At 42.3% G+C, this 17,239-nt stretch overlaps 2 protein-coding genes across 2 annotated transcripts; both read left to right on the forward strand.

Annotated features, from left to right (window-relative positions):
- The first annotated feature begins 2,587 nt into the window (after positions 1-2,587).
- map3k7cl (map3k7 C-terminal like) lies at positions 2,588-10,291 on the forward strand. Its single transcript, XM_037466693.2, has 5 exons — positions 2,588-2,846; positions 3,625-3,706; positions 5,663-5,721; positions 6,750-6,865; positions 9,209-10,291. Exons 2-5 carry the CDS (start codon positions 3,631-3,633, stop codon positions 9,387-9,389), a joined length of 432 nt encoding a protein of 143 aa, XP_037322590.1. The 5' UTR covers positions 2,588-2,846; positions 3,625-3,630; the 3' UTR covers positions 9,390-10,291.
- Positions 10,292-11,232: 941 nt separating this feature from the next.
- Positions 11,233-17,015, forward strand: bach1b (BTB and CNC homology 1, basic leucine zipper transcription factor 1 b). The gene is made up of 5 exons (XM_037468019.2): positions 11,233-11,385; positions 11,490-11,738; positions 12,150-13,511; positions 14,784-14,990; positions 15,088-17,015. The coding sequence occupies exons 2-5, from the start codon at positions 11,490-11,492 to the stop codon at positions 15,472-15,474; spliced, it is 2,205 nt and encodes a 734-aa protein (XP_037323916.2). The 5' UTR covers positions 11,233-11,385; the 3' UTR covers positions 15,475-17,015.
- The last annotated feature ends 224 nt before the right edge of the window (positions 17,016-17,239 follow it).

Genomic DNA, 17,239 nt, shown 5'->3' on the forward strand with positions numbered 1-17,239 from the left:
AGACGAACAGTCTCTGGGGCTGATAAGGCAGGTCTGTCAACAGCCTGTCAATGAAGACAAACGAGGAAGAGGAGGGCTCTGGGAGGTGCACAGCATCGTTTATCTCTCTTGCTCTGTTGTCTCTCTGTTGTGTCTTTCTGTCCTACTGACTCTGAAATATTTGCTGTAAAAAATTCAGGGGCAATGCTCTCATCTGCTGGTGTGTAGGCGAACTGGAGAATATTGCAATTCTATTATAAAACTGTGGTTTAAGGCCTGAGTTCAAGGACTTACGGTCCGTTTAGCTTTTTAATTATTACGAGGCCTAATGAGTTATGGTCGTTAACATTCAGCCTAACATCCAACCAGATGGAGGGTTGGTGTGAATCATTTTCCGGCAGCTCTGGGAGGTCTGGTTTCAAATGCAAAATCTTGTGTCACCACATATTAGGCATTTCCATAAAGTAAGCTCACCAGCTAGTACACAATGATAACAAATTACTAAGGTGATCGTTTATGCAATACCACCACCATCTCTTAGTCCTGAATAGCTAGACACTTTTGGTCATCAATATGCTTTTCAAATGATCGTGGTGCTAATCAGTCAGGGATTATTCAACTGCCCCAATGACCTTCACACTACTTGGGTCCCACTTGATTAGAGTTCCAGGGATGTTAAAAAAACAACAGCTATACCGAGAATAACTGTAGCCAAGAAGTGCCTCAAGAAGACAGACACAGATACATGTTGTTTGTCAGATACAATTGATAATTAATCTATAAACAATCAGTCAAAATATGTTCTTCCAACAGTTGTATTATATTTTATTGGAGAGGAGGGGATGTGACTTTGCTTTTTTTGCTTGTTATCAGTCTGGCATTGGTGAGCCTTCACCAATATGGTAATATGTTCCAGATTTATTCCAGTAATCAAAATGCCACAATCAAATGGGGGTTTATTTGCCACCGTAGCAACTATCAGCAGCATGTTCATCCACTAATTTGTTCAATCTCTGAATAAACAAATGTACTACTAGCGTAGTTCCGCCTCATATAATTAGATCATTATGAGCAAGAAAAGCGAGGGATCACATTGACACACGTGCTGCCACCTCACCATCCCTTTACGTTACAACCACACACAGTGAGTGAGTGTGAGTAAAAACATCAAGGTATCCGAGTAATGTGCAAAGGTTAACTATTAGGCAAACATAATATTCAAATGTTACCTTTTGAAATTTAGTTTTTGGCAAGAAGCTTCAATACAGGTTGAACGACTAGTTTTTATATCTAAAAATAGATTTTAGAGATGTAATTGTGACCCGTTTACTGTTGCCTGGGTAATATTTTGCAACATTAAGTTAATGTGTCTGTGTTCTACAAAACATGAAACATGCCAAGAATTATATTTGGTCGGTGAGCTCAGGGGTTTTGTTATTGATTAGTCAAACAAAAGCCATGTCAGCTTAGGCCTAAGCTAAGGTTAGCTCTTATAATAGATTCAGGGTAAATAGGCAATATAAACCTTTGTATATATCGGTGACAAAACAACAAAAGAAATCAGATGTCAATAAATAAATAAAGAAAACTGCTTATTATGATATCACAGCCGCTTTTTGTGGCATCAAATTTCAAGATGATAGAAACATTATTATGAGAATAATGTATTTGAAGTTTAGAATTATTTCGAAGGCACATGTTTTGTTTTGGTTGCATCCACTAACATGCAGTGGCGGGTTTATCAGCTGTACTGCAGTCAGCCACTAGGGGGCGGGCAATACATTTCTGCTGCACATGATGAGCTGCATATAGCTGTCATTACGCCCATCTTTATATCAACTATACAATCAAAACATGCAGAAACATATGGATCCTTCCTACCACAATTGTGACCGGATATTTGTGCCCTATGCTGCTCCATAAATTCCCAACCTGTTCAACTCCAAACCTCCACGTTTTTTCTTGATCACGATTGTGTTCAAACTAATAACCTCTTCTGGGTTATTTCTAGGCTAGTGCTATAGAGCCACATGTTTAATAACAATTTTTCTTCACACCATACGGAGTATAGGCCTACAGAGTAGTCAAGTACTCCTGAGTAAAACTGATCTGTGCACAGTAATCAGTCAAACGTTTGTACACACTTTCTCATTGAATTAAGAACTATTTTAACTGGTATTTAAAAATCCACCCTTTAGTGCCTGAATCTGAATCTGAAGTAGCTAATGTATTGTACAACACACACAATATAACATCACCTGCTTAACGACCTCCCTGCAGGAAAAACAGACTAAGATGCTCCTTCCTCCAGAGCTTTTATGGCGAGAGATGTTCATTCTTAGCAACTGTCTCATTGCACAGCTATTGCAAAGCCAAAGACCATGCCGGCGACGGTGTCACTCAAAACAGTGCCGCAGCTATGGGCATTTTTGCAGGCTAAAGTCATGTCATCCGAGACATTTAATTGGTCCCGGGTCCACACAGGGGGACAAGCGGACGGCATTCCTCGACTGCCTGCGCCCTGTTGTGTTGCTCTTCACCACATGGTTGCTACAGTCCGCGAATAACATGTCAATGCCAACGCAAACTTGAGCTGCTGGAGTCCGTGTGACTGATGCATGCTGGATGATTATGGGGGAGATCTTCTGATTTCTAAATAAAATACTTTCAGTCTCAAGAGGGAAGTGGAGGTCAACTTTTGGAGGGATAGTTATGCCATGCTACGGCCGAGAGACGCCTTGTACTATTTCTGAAGAGACCTCAGCGGTTGTCCGACGGGGAAAAGGCAGCTGTCAATATTGAGGACGTACCCTTCATTTCAATCTTTATTTTTTGGAATTTCATGTGCTGGGCTCGTGCTGCTTCAGGTAACAATGACCTGTTGTCTCAGATGATTCATTTCCAGCTATATGCTGGATAGTTTGTGTAATTATGTATTCTTCCACATAATGCTGATTATAGGACAACAATAGAGGTACTTTTCTGTTGATTAATCTACCATTTCTGTTACGTTTGGACAGTATTGGGCCCATTTTGGCTTTTCCAGCAATCAAGAGAGCCTTAATACAGCGTATATAAAAAAGGCCTTATTTTCCGGTATGTCGAAGGTCATTGAGGATTGCTGTGTGAGACAGAAGGTTTAAGAGGGTTAAAATAGGCATATGACATAAAAAGACTTTACATGGGTCATGCTAAATCCAGACCTCTTAGCCACATTCTCTAATTGTTTAACTTGCAACCCCAAATGCACGAGGAAACCGGTGGCTGAATGTGTGTGTTCATGAAGCCCCACACTTTTGTATAGGTGTGTATTAATCATGTACTTTATCAAAGCAGGCATTCAAAAATGACCGTAGCACCTTCTAAGTTAAATATTCCATTAAGCGTGGCTAAATTCCCAATTATGTACTCGGTCAGAATACAAAATGGTGTACTTAGTTTACACAACATCAAATTAGAACTTATGCTATTAGATCATCTGTTTTCCCTTTAAAGCAACAGTTAAGAACCTAATGTAGAGCCACATCCAACAGAGAAACTTAGGAAATCACCACAATTCTAAGAAAACCAGAAAAAGAGATTTTCTTTAATGGCAATTCTCTGAGTGTCATTGTGCTAACAGCTTTTTTTGGGGGCCTCGCAAAGGGATAAATGATCACCTCAACCAGAAGAGTGTCCCCTGATAAATCTGAAGTTAGAATCGCCTTCAGCCTCGAAGACCCATCAGGTAAGCGCACACTCATGAACAAAACACACACACACACACGGTTCTGCAGCTCTCCTTGCACTGACCTCACACACTGAGGCCCGTGCACATACAAGTGTCTCATTGTCATCTCAAAATTAAAAAAACTCATTTGGAGTTCTGTCGCACCTCTTACTCGATTCAATCATTGAACACCTGGTGCGGCTTGGAGCTCTGCTCTCACTGCATCTCCAGTATGTGTGCAACACATGCACACACATTCCTGCCACCAAAACAGACCAGTCGCCCCCACCCTCCCCTCCTCCCCCCTCGCTTCCCACCTCACACTTTAACTGTGTTCATTCTTCTTCGCTGTGGCCGAGACAGGTGCTCGCTCTATTTCTGTAGAACCGCAGCATGTAAAAAAAAAAACTGACCACACACACGTGTGTACGCAGCTGTGCACATGAAGAACGCGTGTGAACCCTCAAGCCATCCTTTGTGGGACCAGAATGATTTTTTTTTGTATTTTGTATTTTTTTTTAACTCGAAGGTCTAGCCTACCTATGGTCAAGGTAGTGTACGATCAGGATGTTTGAGTGCAGTGGCACTGGGACAGCAGCTGCAGCCATGGCAGGGTCCGGTTTCCCCCCTCTAATTCTAACAGTGTCCCACTGCCTGATTCACTGATCAGCTTTTAGAACACTGGCCTATATTTATATGCAGTTAACACGTTCAGTCTTTCTCCGCCCATCTCTGATCCCTCTTGTCTTACTCTGAGGAAGTGAGATGAAGCGCTGTGGCAGGAACGACACTCAAATCCCACTCTAAGCAATGATTCATTGAACCCAGGAAGGCCTTGTCATTCTGCCATGTCCTCTTTCTGAATCATTCCCCCTGGTGTACATTTGTTTCTAGGTTGCTTTTTCGTCTCATCTCAACCATCCACTCATGTGGGTTTAGTCCAATAAGTTTTTTTCTCTAGTTGTGCGTTGGTTCATTCTATGATAAATCTTAGGGGTTATGACTTTGTATTTTACTGGCTTCAGTTGATATTATGCTCAAACTGTCTTGTTTAAGTTGCAGTGGCTGCATCGAGAGCTATTCATGCACAATTTGACCCCACCTTCCAACATTACATTTTGGATATGTCCCGGACGATCATGTTGTTGCCTCATTGAACTCGTGTTTCCCAGCAGGGGGACTAAAACCTGTGCTCCATCTAGGGATTACCCTGCATGGCTCTCATGACTTCATGCCAGGCATAGATATAACCACACACGGTGTCAATCCTAAGCATTAGAACTGTATTTATTCCACATCATAATTGGCCCCTTGGCTGAAGGCTGGCCCACTGATACTTCTGCTTTTAGAAGGTTGCATCATCCTAGGATTCTCCACATGTGTTCCACAACTCCAGGGGGACATTACTGGCAAGGCAGAGGCTGGCGCACACAACCTGTCTGTTTCTGTCCGTCTGTCCGTCTGGCTGCTCGTCTGTCTGAACCCGTCTCTGTCCATGCATCTGGCCTGCGTCCTTTCTGCTCACTGCGTGTGTCCGTTTGAATTCTTACCCTTTGTGTCTTTCATTGTGACATCTCATTACTGCTGTACAGTATAATAATACGGCTCATACCATCATTTGGAACCAAATAAAACTATGTACAATTCATACTTACGTAGGGTGAATTCAGGTATGTTGGGACATCAGGTAATTTGGGACAGCATAAGGAAAAGACATTTGACCTCTGCCTTGAAAAGGCTATGGTAAAGTTAGGGGTGCTAATACATTGCTTAGGACTAAAGTCACATGAGATAACGTAGGTGATGCCACACAGGAGAAATAAAATGCTTTTTTCTTATGCTGTCCCAAATTACCTGATGTCCCAATATACTTGAATTCACCATAAAGTTTAGATGTAGTTTTACTTTGACCCCCCGTCCCATGTCAATCATTGTAGTGACCATTCATGTGAATAATGCATTCCGTTTCTATAGGGGTAAAAGATGTGGAAGACCTTCCTAACCCTTTCCCGGATCTTGAACAGCGACTGCAGGTACACAAAACAGTACTACTATACTCCTACATGCTGTGACATTACAGAGTAGCATTAGAGAGCAGAGTATTGAAGTGATGGCAACGATTGTACAGGTCCAAGTCCTCCCCTGTACTCTTTCATGTATAGCCGGTGGTTATTTCTCATTGCTTTAGTCTATGAATATGATAGTCAAATGCTTAATTATTTCCCTCTTTGATTTTGACTGTTTTTGACTTGTCATTATTGCTCATTCTTTTTAATGTGTAACTATTCTACGCCTAGAGCTCAGCTCATTGAAATCATTGTAGAAATGACCAACTATAGAGGAGCTGTCTTTGCAAGGCAAACAAGTTATGTGATGGTGGAAATTTCCTCTGAAACAATTCTGTTCATAGTAGATACACAGGACACCAGGAGAAGTGTAGCCGAAGCTTGTTATCAATGTCTTCACTGCGTGTGCTCAACCTGCTTTCACTGTTGTCATTGAATTATCCTTCAACGGGTGCCAGAGCCAGGGTCGCACAAAGTGCACGTTGAGTATCGAATGAGAGAAGCAGTAGCAGGACAGTGAATGGCAGCACTCACACACAGTACCACAGGGGCTAATAAAGCTTTCCCTTTCGTTCCCATTCATCGCCGTTCTACTTTGTCAATAATAAACATTCACATTTAAGTTATAGGACTGCACGTGTTTTTACATGAAAACAATGTTATTCTGGCGTCAGACATGCAGCCATCGTGCCACAAGGTCTCCCCCAGTGAGACCTTCCATGGTGTGAAAGAAGAAGCATTTTGTAGGTGTTATGAAATGAATATGGAGACAAGTTAGCGCAGGTCTCAATGGCTGCCCTCACATACAGCAATCTCTTGTTTCACCAGAAGTGATGTCTGTAGAAAAGTACATGGACCTGCTTGGAAAGTGCTGTTGCAAATAACAGGTCCAGGTTTGTATATATTCTAATCTCTTTTGTTTTGTTCTCGCCCGGGCCCTGGACTAACATGGTATCTCCCCTCTGTGTCACATGTCTCTCTCTAACCTCTTGCAGCCAGTGCCCCCCTGTGGGTCTCTGAGAGAGAGCGCTGAGGTGTACAAGGAGCACTGCAGGATGGCGAGAGAATTCCACCAGGTCAAACACGACATCGCAGTGATTGAGGATCGCAAGTGAGTCCCCTTTCGGTGCCTTTTTTCAATTTTTCACAAATAAACAGGCGCTCTTCTGGTAAACTCATGTTGATTTGAATAAAACCAATGAGATTGTGCTTTCATAATTTTCATAAGCATGTGTTATAATTTTGGTAAAAGTTTGGAACATAAATGTAGACCACTAGAAGTTGCATATCTTGTACATGAGGATCTGGTGGCATTTTGGATCGAAATTTCCACCAGATGGCATATGTTCCCACAGCATTTAGCACATCATCTACAGCCCTTTATTTAAGGTCATATTGAAACAGCTTGTAACGTATGACTTTTATTTCAGATGTATTTATTGTAATATTTACTTTTGAATTAGAATCACAATCAAACATGTGTGATGTGGACAGAAATGAGTGTGAATGGGAAGGCTGCTTTGCTGTGGCAAATAGACTATATGCAGCCCTCGTCAGATGTAACTGAGTGAGACCTGCCGTGTGCTATAATGCACACAGCGTTTGTACTGTGTGTCTGCTTGCACATAAACAAAAAAGTATTAAACACACACAGTGCACACAGTCACACAGTCCCGTATGTACTCAGCAGCTGTGGGCAGTTTTAGCAGTGGGCTTTTTAATTCAAGGCCGTTGCTGTTACCCCACCACCATACCTACACACACACACACTCACATGAAAAACACCAATACACACACACACAAACACACACACACACACACACACAGCACTTGGCAGCTCCTAAATAGAGAACAGCATGGCAGACTCTGATGTGATGCTTTAGCCTTGAGTTTAGATAAGAACATGATGAGTCAGGCCTGTAGCAACTCTTGGTTTCATTCTCATGCCAACATTCACTGACACATTTAAAGTAAAGTGAGACACAACTAGACCAAAATGGCCGCAATACGCATTGTGCTTTTAGACCAATACTCAAAATGTTATTACGGCATCTCTCATCCAGATGCTTTAGTTTTGAGCATTGAACATATTATTTGTGGAAGAGTGGATATTTTATATTGGTTACCATTGTATCATGATAAAATTACGGTTTTGTTACTTCTTAACACAAGGGAATATTTTTAGGCTCACAGGGAAGTTTTGCAAGAATTACAACAGGTAAAACTTCCTAACACACTGTGGAGGGGTTTTCCAAAAATCCCTCAGCCTTTCGAACTAGTAAATCATATTTACACAGCGTATCAAACAAGTAAACGCTGTAACACAGTATAGTGAACTTTTCCTCATTCCTGTAATACCAGTAAACAGAGTCCAAAGGTCAGCATAATGTTTATTTAATCGGCGCCGGTCAAATCAGAATAACACAGTTCCATCCTGATATTAAACAAAAAGAAAGTACTTTGAATAGTGAAGCAGACTAATTCTAAGTCAAACTGGTATAAATCGGTTGTGAAGAAAGTTTTCTCTATTATGGCACACCTTTTAAATGTGTGTTTAGGTTTAGTTTAGTTTCTCCTTTGTTGATGCTGCTGTTATGCGACTTGGCACTTAGCAGCAGTAATACAACACTGAAATTCGCACACTCTCAGGCGCGAGGACACAACATACATTTGTGTGCAAGTGTGCTTACACTGTGTTTCAAAGTCCAAAGGCTGATCTCTTCTCAGAGTGTGAAATCGCTGTTTGCCAGCCAAAGTCAGGTCATCCTGTCCAAAACAGAGTTTTGATTGGCTTCATTGTGAAACAATGTAAGAATGGGGAAATAATGTTACTTTATTCTTTCATGCACAAATGACAGCATCAACCCACATGAATTTACAAGACACCAAAGACACAGTTGGAGCGGAGAAAAATGTGTGAAAGGATATCAGATCTTCCTGGATGTAATAAAGAATTAATGCTTCTTTTAGTAAAATTCTGATAGTGGCTTTTTATGATTAAAAAATATGCTTGTGGTTAAGGACTTAACTTCTTATTAGGACAGTATTTGCCATTACATAGTGTATAAGGCAAAATTGTATCTAAAATATACATTTTAATCTGATTAAGGTCTGTTTCCCACCAAATTCAAATACTCATTTGGACCAGTAAGCTTTATTTTACCACAGCAGGTATTTTATTTTTCATAAGCTCAGCCCTTTTCATAATTTCTATGTTTATTTTGGTTTTATTGGTTACACTCCCACATTGCAGGGACAAAACATCTGGACAATTGAATAGCTCATATGTATAAATTTGACTGATCATCTGCAAATGTGCCCTTCTTGTGAACTGGGAACCTGTTTCCCTGCATCAAGCCAAACTGTCCAGCGCTTCACAGTTAAAAAATATGAAGTGGGAAGAGATAGAAAATGAATAAATGCACATAACAGCACATTTATTGCCATCTCTTAGGCGCAAATTGCTAGCAGAGCTGGTGGAGGATGAGAAGGTTGCGTTGGAGATTGCCCGTCTGGAGGAGGAGTTTCGGCGTCTAACAGAGGAGAACCGCACCTTGATGACTGTCCACAACGAGCGCGCTCAGCAGCTAGAGAGGCTCTGCTTGACCAACCAAACGCGACAGGACCCCTCGTGACCTCTGATGCCCGCGGGACCGGAGGTCTCCAAACATCCAGCTGACGGCATGCCCAGGCACCGTGCAGAAATAAAAGGCACAACTAGTGTTTATTCTTCATAATAACAGTCAGTGAATCCGCCTCAGAAAGGCGCCGTGTTTATTCATGTCTGAGTCATTTGTTTGAACCACCGACTTACTGCCATCATCTGTGTGAAGCTGTTGTAGTGATCCTACCGAGCCGTGACACGAGGCCACTTTTCTGAGTTTTGTTATAATGTGATCTTGCAGAACCTCCCTGGTCGCCTTTGCAACACCTCACAGTCTATATTTATACAATATCAGCTTCTGTGAATGGCCAGATATATTCAGATATCCGTCTCAAGTCCTATGGAAACTCAGATATCTTAGCTGAGCTCTGTGGAGGGAGCCAAAGGTGGTATACGATGTGGTCCAAATATTGTATTTTGAGGATTGTTTCCCCTTCCTCTTCCTCTCTCCCAACTCGTTACTGACAATTCAAGTTCCTGTTATGATAAAAAAAAAGGAAATGAGACAAATGTTAAACATAGTGTCAGGGATTGGGAAATGGTTGCCATTTGAGGAGAAGAGCAAAATAAAAAGGGTGGTTATCTATTCCACAATAACTATCTGCTGCGACACTGTATGAGTTTTACATTTTGTTGATGTAGCGTGTCTCACCCACCGGTAGAAGGGGATGTATATACATACATATACATGCTAGTAATAAAATGAATTTTACTTTCACAATAGTAAGAGTTCCTAAGTTTCATTTCTCGCCATGCTTTTGTGTTTGTGCGGTCTTCATAACTATGTTGTGGTGCTTTCATGGAAAAAGGAACTAGATTTTTGGGGAGATTAGCTCACTCCGGAATTCTGAAAAAGTCACCTGATTGGCCAGTTCGACACTGGCAGCCTTCCCTCTTCCTCCTTTAAATCATGTGACATTGACGACTGTGCTTCGGGCAGATGCGTGGTCCACTTGTTGTACTTTACTGCATGCTTTTCCTTTATAGAAAAACTGCTTGCAAAGTTTACCATTAAACACGTTTTCTGGCAGCATTCCCGCGCCTCTCCTCTTCATCACAGCTATTTGACATCTAACATTTGACAAAACAGCTGCTGTCAAATATAAAATGAATATAATTAGAAATAATCAATTATAGTATGTGTTATAGTATATTGGTATAGTACGTTAGTAATCTTTCAAAAATATCATATAATAGTTCCATTAAGTTAACTTTATTGTCACAACAAAGCACTTTCTCTCTCTCTGTCATGCTCTCTCACTCTCTCTCTCTCTCTCTCTCTCTCTATCACACACACACACACACACTCACACAGACACAGTCTCTCTTGAATGCAAACAAACAAAATACAAAGTCACAGAAAGATGTGCTTCCACATTTAAAAAACACAAAACAGAATGATAGTCTTACTGGGAAACATTTACATAGTTGTCTGAATTGTCTTGCAAAGGTTCAGTTCAATGTACAACTCTAAAGACACAATAGTTGGCTTGAATTTTAATTTTTGAATTGTGTTCAGGGTGAATCTATAGAGAGATTTTCTGGGAAAAGATTTTTAGTTTACCAGAAAAATGCATGTGTGGGATTGGCATGGTTGAGAAAACTGCTTGCTCATCCCATATCAGCAGGAGTCTATGAGTCAGCGCTCTGTTACACCCAGAGTTGTTGCGACACCAACACACGCACACACACACACACACCCACACACGCAAACACGCACACACACACACACACACCCACACAGAAACCCGTACACACTCTCTCTCCCTCCCTCTCACATACTCACACACAAGCCACATGACTGAGTCAAGCTCAGTTTTTAGTTAGTACCACAGTTGAGATAAGGCTTTCTGGGAAACGCATCCTGGTTGGGCGGCATTCCATTTAGAAATAGCAATGTACGCCCGGCAGCTGGGACTTTCTTAAATACTCTAAGAAACGTGGATATATAAAGTCACCCTTGTAAGGTAGGAACGTTTTTGTTGTTATTTCTATGTATAACTAAGTGGGCCTCCTGAAAGATGGAACGTTAACTGCAAATGTGTTCTCCTGTGTTTCTGCTTACTTGCAGATGTCCCTCATGGCCACATCTGCCACCCGGTCATCTGTGTTTACATTTGAGTCTACGGTGCATTCCTCCCATGTGCTGCGCTGCCTGGACGAGCAGCGTCGGCGAGACACCATGTGTGATGTTACCGTGGTGGTGGAAGGTCAGAGTTTCAGAGCCCACCGCGCCATTCTCGCTTCCTGCAGCGAGTACTTGATGCACAGGATCTCCTCGTTTTCACAGCACGGAGCGGTCGTCACTCTCCCCAAAGAGGTGAGGTGTCACCTCACAGTACCGTACAGGTAGAAAGTAGATCGACACAAGCAGCGCTGCCAAAAAACAACAATTCAAGAAAAACTACTGAACTGAAAGAATGATTTCCTAATTCTAATGAATTTGTTTGCTTTGATTTACATTGTGTTCTTCCACATTTGGAGGAACACGAAGAACGTAAAAGAACACAAAAGATTGACTCAACGAAATTCTTGAGTCAGAGATCCTACTTTGATTGAGGTTGTTGTGAATTCAAACCCACAGAAAACTCACAGAGTTTCATTTGTCGGAAAGGTCATATGATCTAGGTCTTGTTTTGTTTTGTTTGTTTCCATGGCGTATGTGTTGCATTCATTCTGCACAAACTCCAGCATACGGAGTGCTCATTCATGTCCCTTGTCCCTTCTCCAGGTGACAGTCGCTGGCTTTGAACCTTTGCTGAAGTTTGCCTACACCTCCAAACTTCTCTTTGAGAAACACAACGTGTTAGAAATACGCAACTCCGCTTCCATTCTTGGTTTCAACGACCTAGACAAAGCATGCTTTGATTTCCTCCTCCCTAAGTTCTTCTCTAGCAGCAAGAGCCCTGCCCCTGTTCCGAGAAAGACCTGTTGTAAAAAGATATGCAAGAGGCGACTCTCAAAGGGAGACGGGGCCATTGACTCTGGCGACGTCTTACTGTTTGAAAAAGAAGTCAAACCGGTTGCTGACTCACCAACTCAGCAGGAAGTCACTGGGAGCCGAGTGGAAAGTCAGAAGGCTGCAGGCGCTCTCACACCTTCGGCGGACGGGCCAAATGAGCGTTTTACAGTTGCGATACAGTGTCCCAAGTATCGCAAGTTCCAGCTGGCTTGTGGAAAGGAGACCTGTGTCCCAGAGAAAAGTCTAAACAATCCTGTGATCACGACAGTAATCAAGAATGACTGTGAGCGCCCCGCCAATTCACCCTTCATTTCCACCGCCCAGAGCAAAGGACGGGCCGAAGAGCCATGGAAAACTGAACCACACGATAAGAAAAAGGGGGACGGCAGGGGAGGGGAGGTTGACCCGAAAGAAAGGCAGAGAAAATGGAACAAGAAGGAGAAAGAGATGGAAACGGAGGAAGACATCAGCCCTACAGACGGAGTCAGGGTAGTCCCGTCGGGGCGGAGCGCGTTGCCGGACGACAGGTCATCGGGGTTAATGTTGCACCGCTGCCCCATGGCCGAGTTTGGAGAGTGTCCTGCGATCACCAGGACACCGGGGCACAAAAGGCCCTCGATGGACGGCGCAGGAGGACAGAGGGAATCCGCTGCACCGGCGTCAGGGCGCACTCACCCGAAGGCAGAGGATCAGGTAGAAGCTGAGCAGAACAGGCCAGGTCACGAGGTACAAACGATACAAGAAACAGGGAGCAACCAGTGGGTAAAAAACAGTGGAGAGAGGAGCGCCGTGGAAGGGGACGTGTCCGAGCACCTGGCCAAGCAGCTGGGCTTCTCTCAGCATTTCCAGGACCCTGAAGCCGGCCGTTCCTCTGATGGGGGAGGGAGCGCAAAGGTGCAGGACACGTCTTTGGAGTGGCTGAAATACCACAACCTCAGCTCCACGAGCACAGGCTGTCCCTTTTACCAGGAGCTGGACCAGAGCAAGTGTTCATGGAAGGGAGTAGAGGTGTCGGAGGGCGAGGGGGCGGATCAATCAGGTGTATCTTCCCCCAACTCGGGGGACGATGGAGACTCAGGGACAGAAACGGAAGGAGACAGCGAGTCCTACACAAGAGAGAGGGCCAGACAGGTGAGTGGTTAAAGCATGAATCAAGCCCACCTAGGCCCTGTTGTGTTTGTCCTTGTGTCTTTCCTACTACCACCCAACTGTGAAGTTCGAAAGGAATCTGTGTCAAAAAGTGGCAACAAGCTCACACTACCTGTAGATTACATTTCCCTATGTTTGTTTGAGATAGTTAGGTACATTTTATCAAAGGCAAATACGTGTTTGCATTTGTTTAACAGGAAGCAGAACCCCTTCAGTGTCAAGTTAATTATTAGACAAGTAGAAATGAAGCTATGTGTGTCCATGTGTGTGTTGCGAAAGTGTGCATGTGCCTTGATAGTTAGTTCAGAGTCCAGTTCATCTGAAAATGACAGCTCAGCCGATGAGTCAACAGCAACTCAAGGCAATTCACACAATAGGTCCGAGGAAGCTCTCACTGTCAGGAAGGTGAGAATAATTCTGTGAGGTAAAGGTCCTTTTAAAGGGCAAACCACGCTTTTATTTACTCTAGATAAAACTTTACATGATAAAAACTACCCCTCCCCAACCTTTGCTTTTAAGAGGCAACTCCTCGTGGTGGGAGTTCATTATTAACATCTTGGTCAAAATATAACCCGGTGTCTGAATCCCCAATTCATTCTGACATTCCCATTTCTTAACTCTTTTGTGTTTAAAAAGGCTCCACAATTTTTTTGTTTCATCTAAACATTTTATTGCATAATTTTGTTATTTTCTTAAAAAATATATTTTACCTATCAATTACCAAAATAAGTTTTGCACAAAGTTTGTTCATCTTTCGGACATTTCCATTACTCGGGTTTCCATAGTCAAATGACTTACTGTACAATGCGGCCCTTTGGTAACCAGGCCCAGCTTTGGCTACCAAGGAAAACAAAAGCACGATCCTCTTCCTGTTTTTGGTGGTGCCGTTGCCGACCCACTTCCCTTTGTGCCATGAATTGGACCATTATTTGCTAAGAGATGGTTCTCAGTGACATACTGAATTGCCAGGCAACATTAAGGTTTATAGGGGACAAATCTAAATGCTGATGGTGCCACTGTTATTAATGTGTTCAGACAAGCACATCAGAACTGTTTCCACACACTTGTTGTTGCAAAGCAGCTGTGTGTCATCACTTTCCCACGTCATCTACAGTCCGACGTCATAAAAAAAGTTGTTTTATATGTATTTTTTGATTTGGGCTTATTGATAGTCATCATGAGTGCTCCAAAAACGATGCTTGAGAGCTTCACTGTTTCGGTTTACCTTCATTTTTTTGGTTTGGGTGCCTTTAGGTGCAGTTGCCTTTCTCTGTAGAGTGGATCGTGGATCTGAACAGGAATGACTTCCAACAGCTGCTGAAGCAACAGGTTTTTACGCAGGAACAACTGGAGTTTGTCCACGATATGAGACGACGCAGCAAAAACCGTCTTGCAGCTCAACGTTGCCGCAAGAGGAAACTGGAATGCATAAATGATCTGCAGTGTGAAATCAACAAGCTGGTAATAAATCATGCTTTTGCTCAAACCAGTAAACTATTTTAATGCACTTTTTGCTTACAGACATTCAATTATTGTGTGTGTGTACCATGTTTTACAGAAGACAGAGAGGGAGAAACTAATGATGGAGAGGAGCCATTTGAGCCAGCTGAGGATGAAGACATGTCACAGTGTCTCTGCATTATGCCAGAAGGTCTGCAACGAAGCCAAACTGCAGCCAGATCAACTCCAGGCGTTTGCCCAATACACCTCCTCGGACTGCCCTCTGTCGTCTTTATTTCCTCACATAGATTCGTTGGTCTCACAGCCCGACTTTCTACTCAAGCCTCACGCTTCACTCTCGGCCTGTTTTGGCCACCTCGATATGTACACGGCCTCCGAGGAGGCTCCGTCCAGCTCCAGAACGGACACAGTAAAAGGTGATGGTCAACGTTCCACTTTGAGTGCACATTCAGCACACGTACATGCCACAAAGGAATCCTTCTGAGACTGTTCCCGCTCTGCATCAGACGGTATTTGTACTTGTGCTGCATGGGAAGGCGGCGGCACACTTGCCATGCATTAATAATGAGAGGCCATAATCTGCACAAATTCTCATCAGCTCTCGCTGCCTGTTCAATTTGAAACCTATAACTTAAATAAAGAAGTCAGGAATGTATTGCAGGCGTGCAAAACTTATCAATCTACTTCCCAGTCTCTGATAACCTGCTGTAGCAAATTTTTCACGTTTTTCAAATGGATTATACTTAGTTTTCTGGTTAAAGCAGAACACAACCTGCTTACAAATCAAGTCAGCCAGGGTGCATGATGAGAATGTTACAATTTGAATCAGAAATCATTGTATACATCAGGGAACTAAGGTACCTTTATTTATAATGTGCTTCACTGTTTAATTATCTCAGGATAACGCGCTTCCTCTTTACACATGTCTACTTTAATTGTTTAACTTTTTTATATAGATTATCAGGTGTTAATAGGAAACTTCAGCACTCAATACCTCTTGCAGTGTTGGTTCCCGCTTTAGAGTGCAACACATGACAGCATTTTGCACTAAAACCATGCAACGCAGCAACCATTATGTGCGATGTTTACCTAAGGGCCGTGTGTCTGGCTGAGATACATCAGACTGTCATTGTGGTCCTCTGACCACAGTGACACAGCTCTCCTTGTTTGCACACCCCTCGCAGAGCTCAGCATTGACTCACCTAAACAGACCTCACAAATTGACCTAATATGTTTTAAGTGCAGTCTATTACACTGGACAGAAAAAATCAGCTATACTTTCAGCAGAACCGCTGCCTCATTCAGTGTGATGAAAAACATGCACATGTGTCTCTCACTTTGAGTCTGCACTGTGTTTTTGACTTTGACTCATATACACTATGCTAAGACAATATTCTATGTTACCCAGCAATATTGAATTACCTGTGAAAACCCTTATCTAAATTACTGGTATGGGTCTAGTGAACAATGTAGCACTAACCTGCAAAACAAGAACAGATTAGAAGAATAGATTGTGTGTTTCTCGTATTATCAACACCCCAATAATGTTAATTAATTCTTTACTTAATGTTTTGTATTTGTTTGGACTTTTACCTTGAGCCTGTCCCCTGGTTTCCCAAGACTCAAGTTTGCAACCTTTTCCTGATCAAATTTCACTCTATCATATTTGCATATATTAGTTTATTTCCACCCATGATAATCACAACAGTTCAAATATTAAATTAGAAGTTTGACATTGATTTTGGTGAAATGGCGAGTGATCACAACGTTTCTGGAGGGAGTGGTGATTACTCAGGTTTTTTTGATGATGTCTTTTTTCTGTCGCTGAAGTTCATTCACTCAAAGCGTAATGGATGATGATGCTGGTGCGTGTTGCCCTCTAGTGGCACTGCCTGTGCAGTCATTAGACTTAGAGCTGTATAGCACATACATATTATAGTTTTATTACTTATACATCTTTCTATAATAATCTCAGATTTTTTTACAGAAAATAAAATGCTTCAAACTGTTGAATATGTTTACCTCTTTCTTTCTTTCAGTCGTAAACAAAGGTTGCTGCTGCAATGCATAATGCAATACTAAATAGACTATCGCATAATCCATTAACTATTGCATTAGATTATTGCAAAATCTAATAGATAAAACACAACAATAAGCATAATAACGTGTAAAATATGTCACTGTGCGAAATAGCTCAGCTCATAAGGTATTTTAGAAGATTCCTTCTTTAACTTGAACATAAATGAATG

Source organism: Pungitius pungitius, chromosome 16 (assembly GCF_949316345.1).
Source record: "Pungitius pungitius chromosome 16, fPunPun2.1, whole genome shotgun sequence".
Taxonomy (NCBI): Eukaryota; Metazoa; Chordata; class Actinopteri; order Perciformes; family Gasterosteidae; genus Pungitius; species Pungitius pungitius.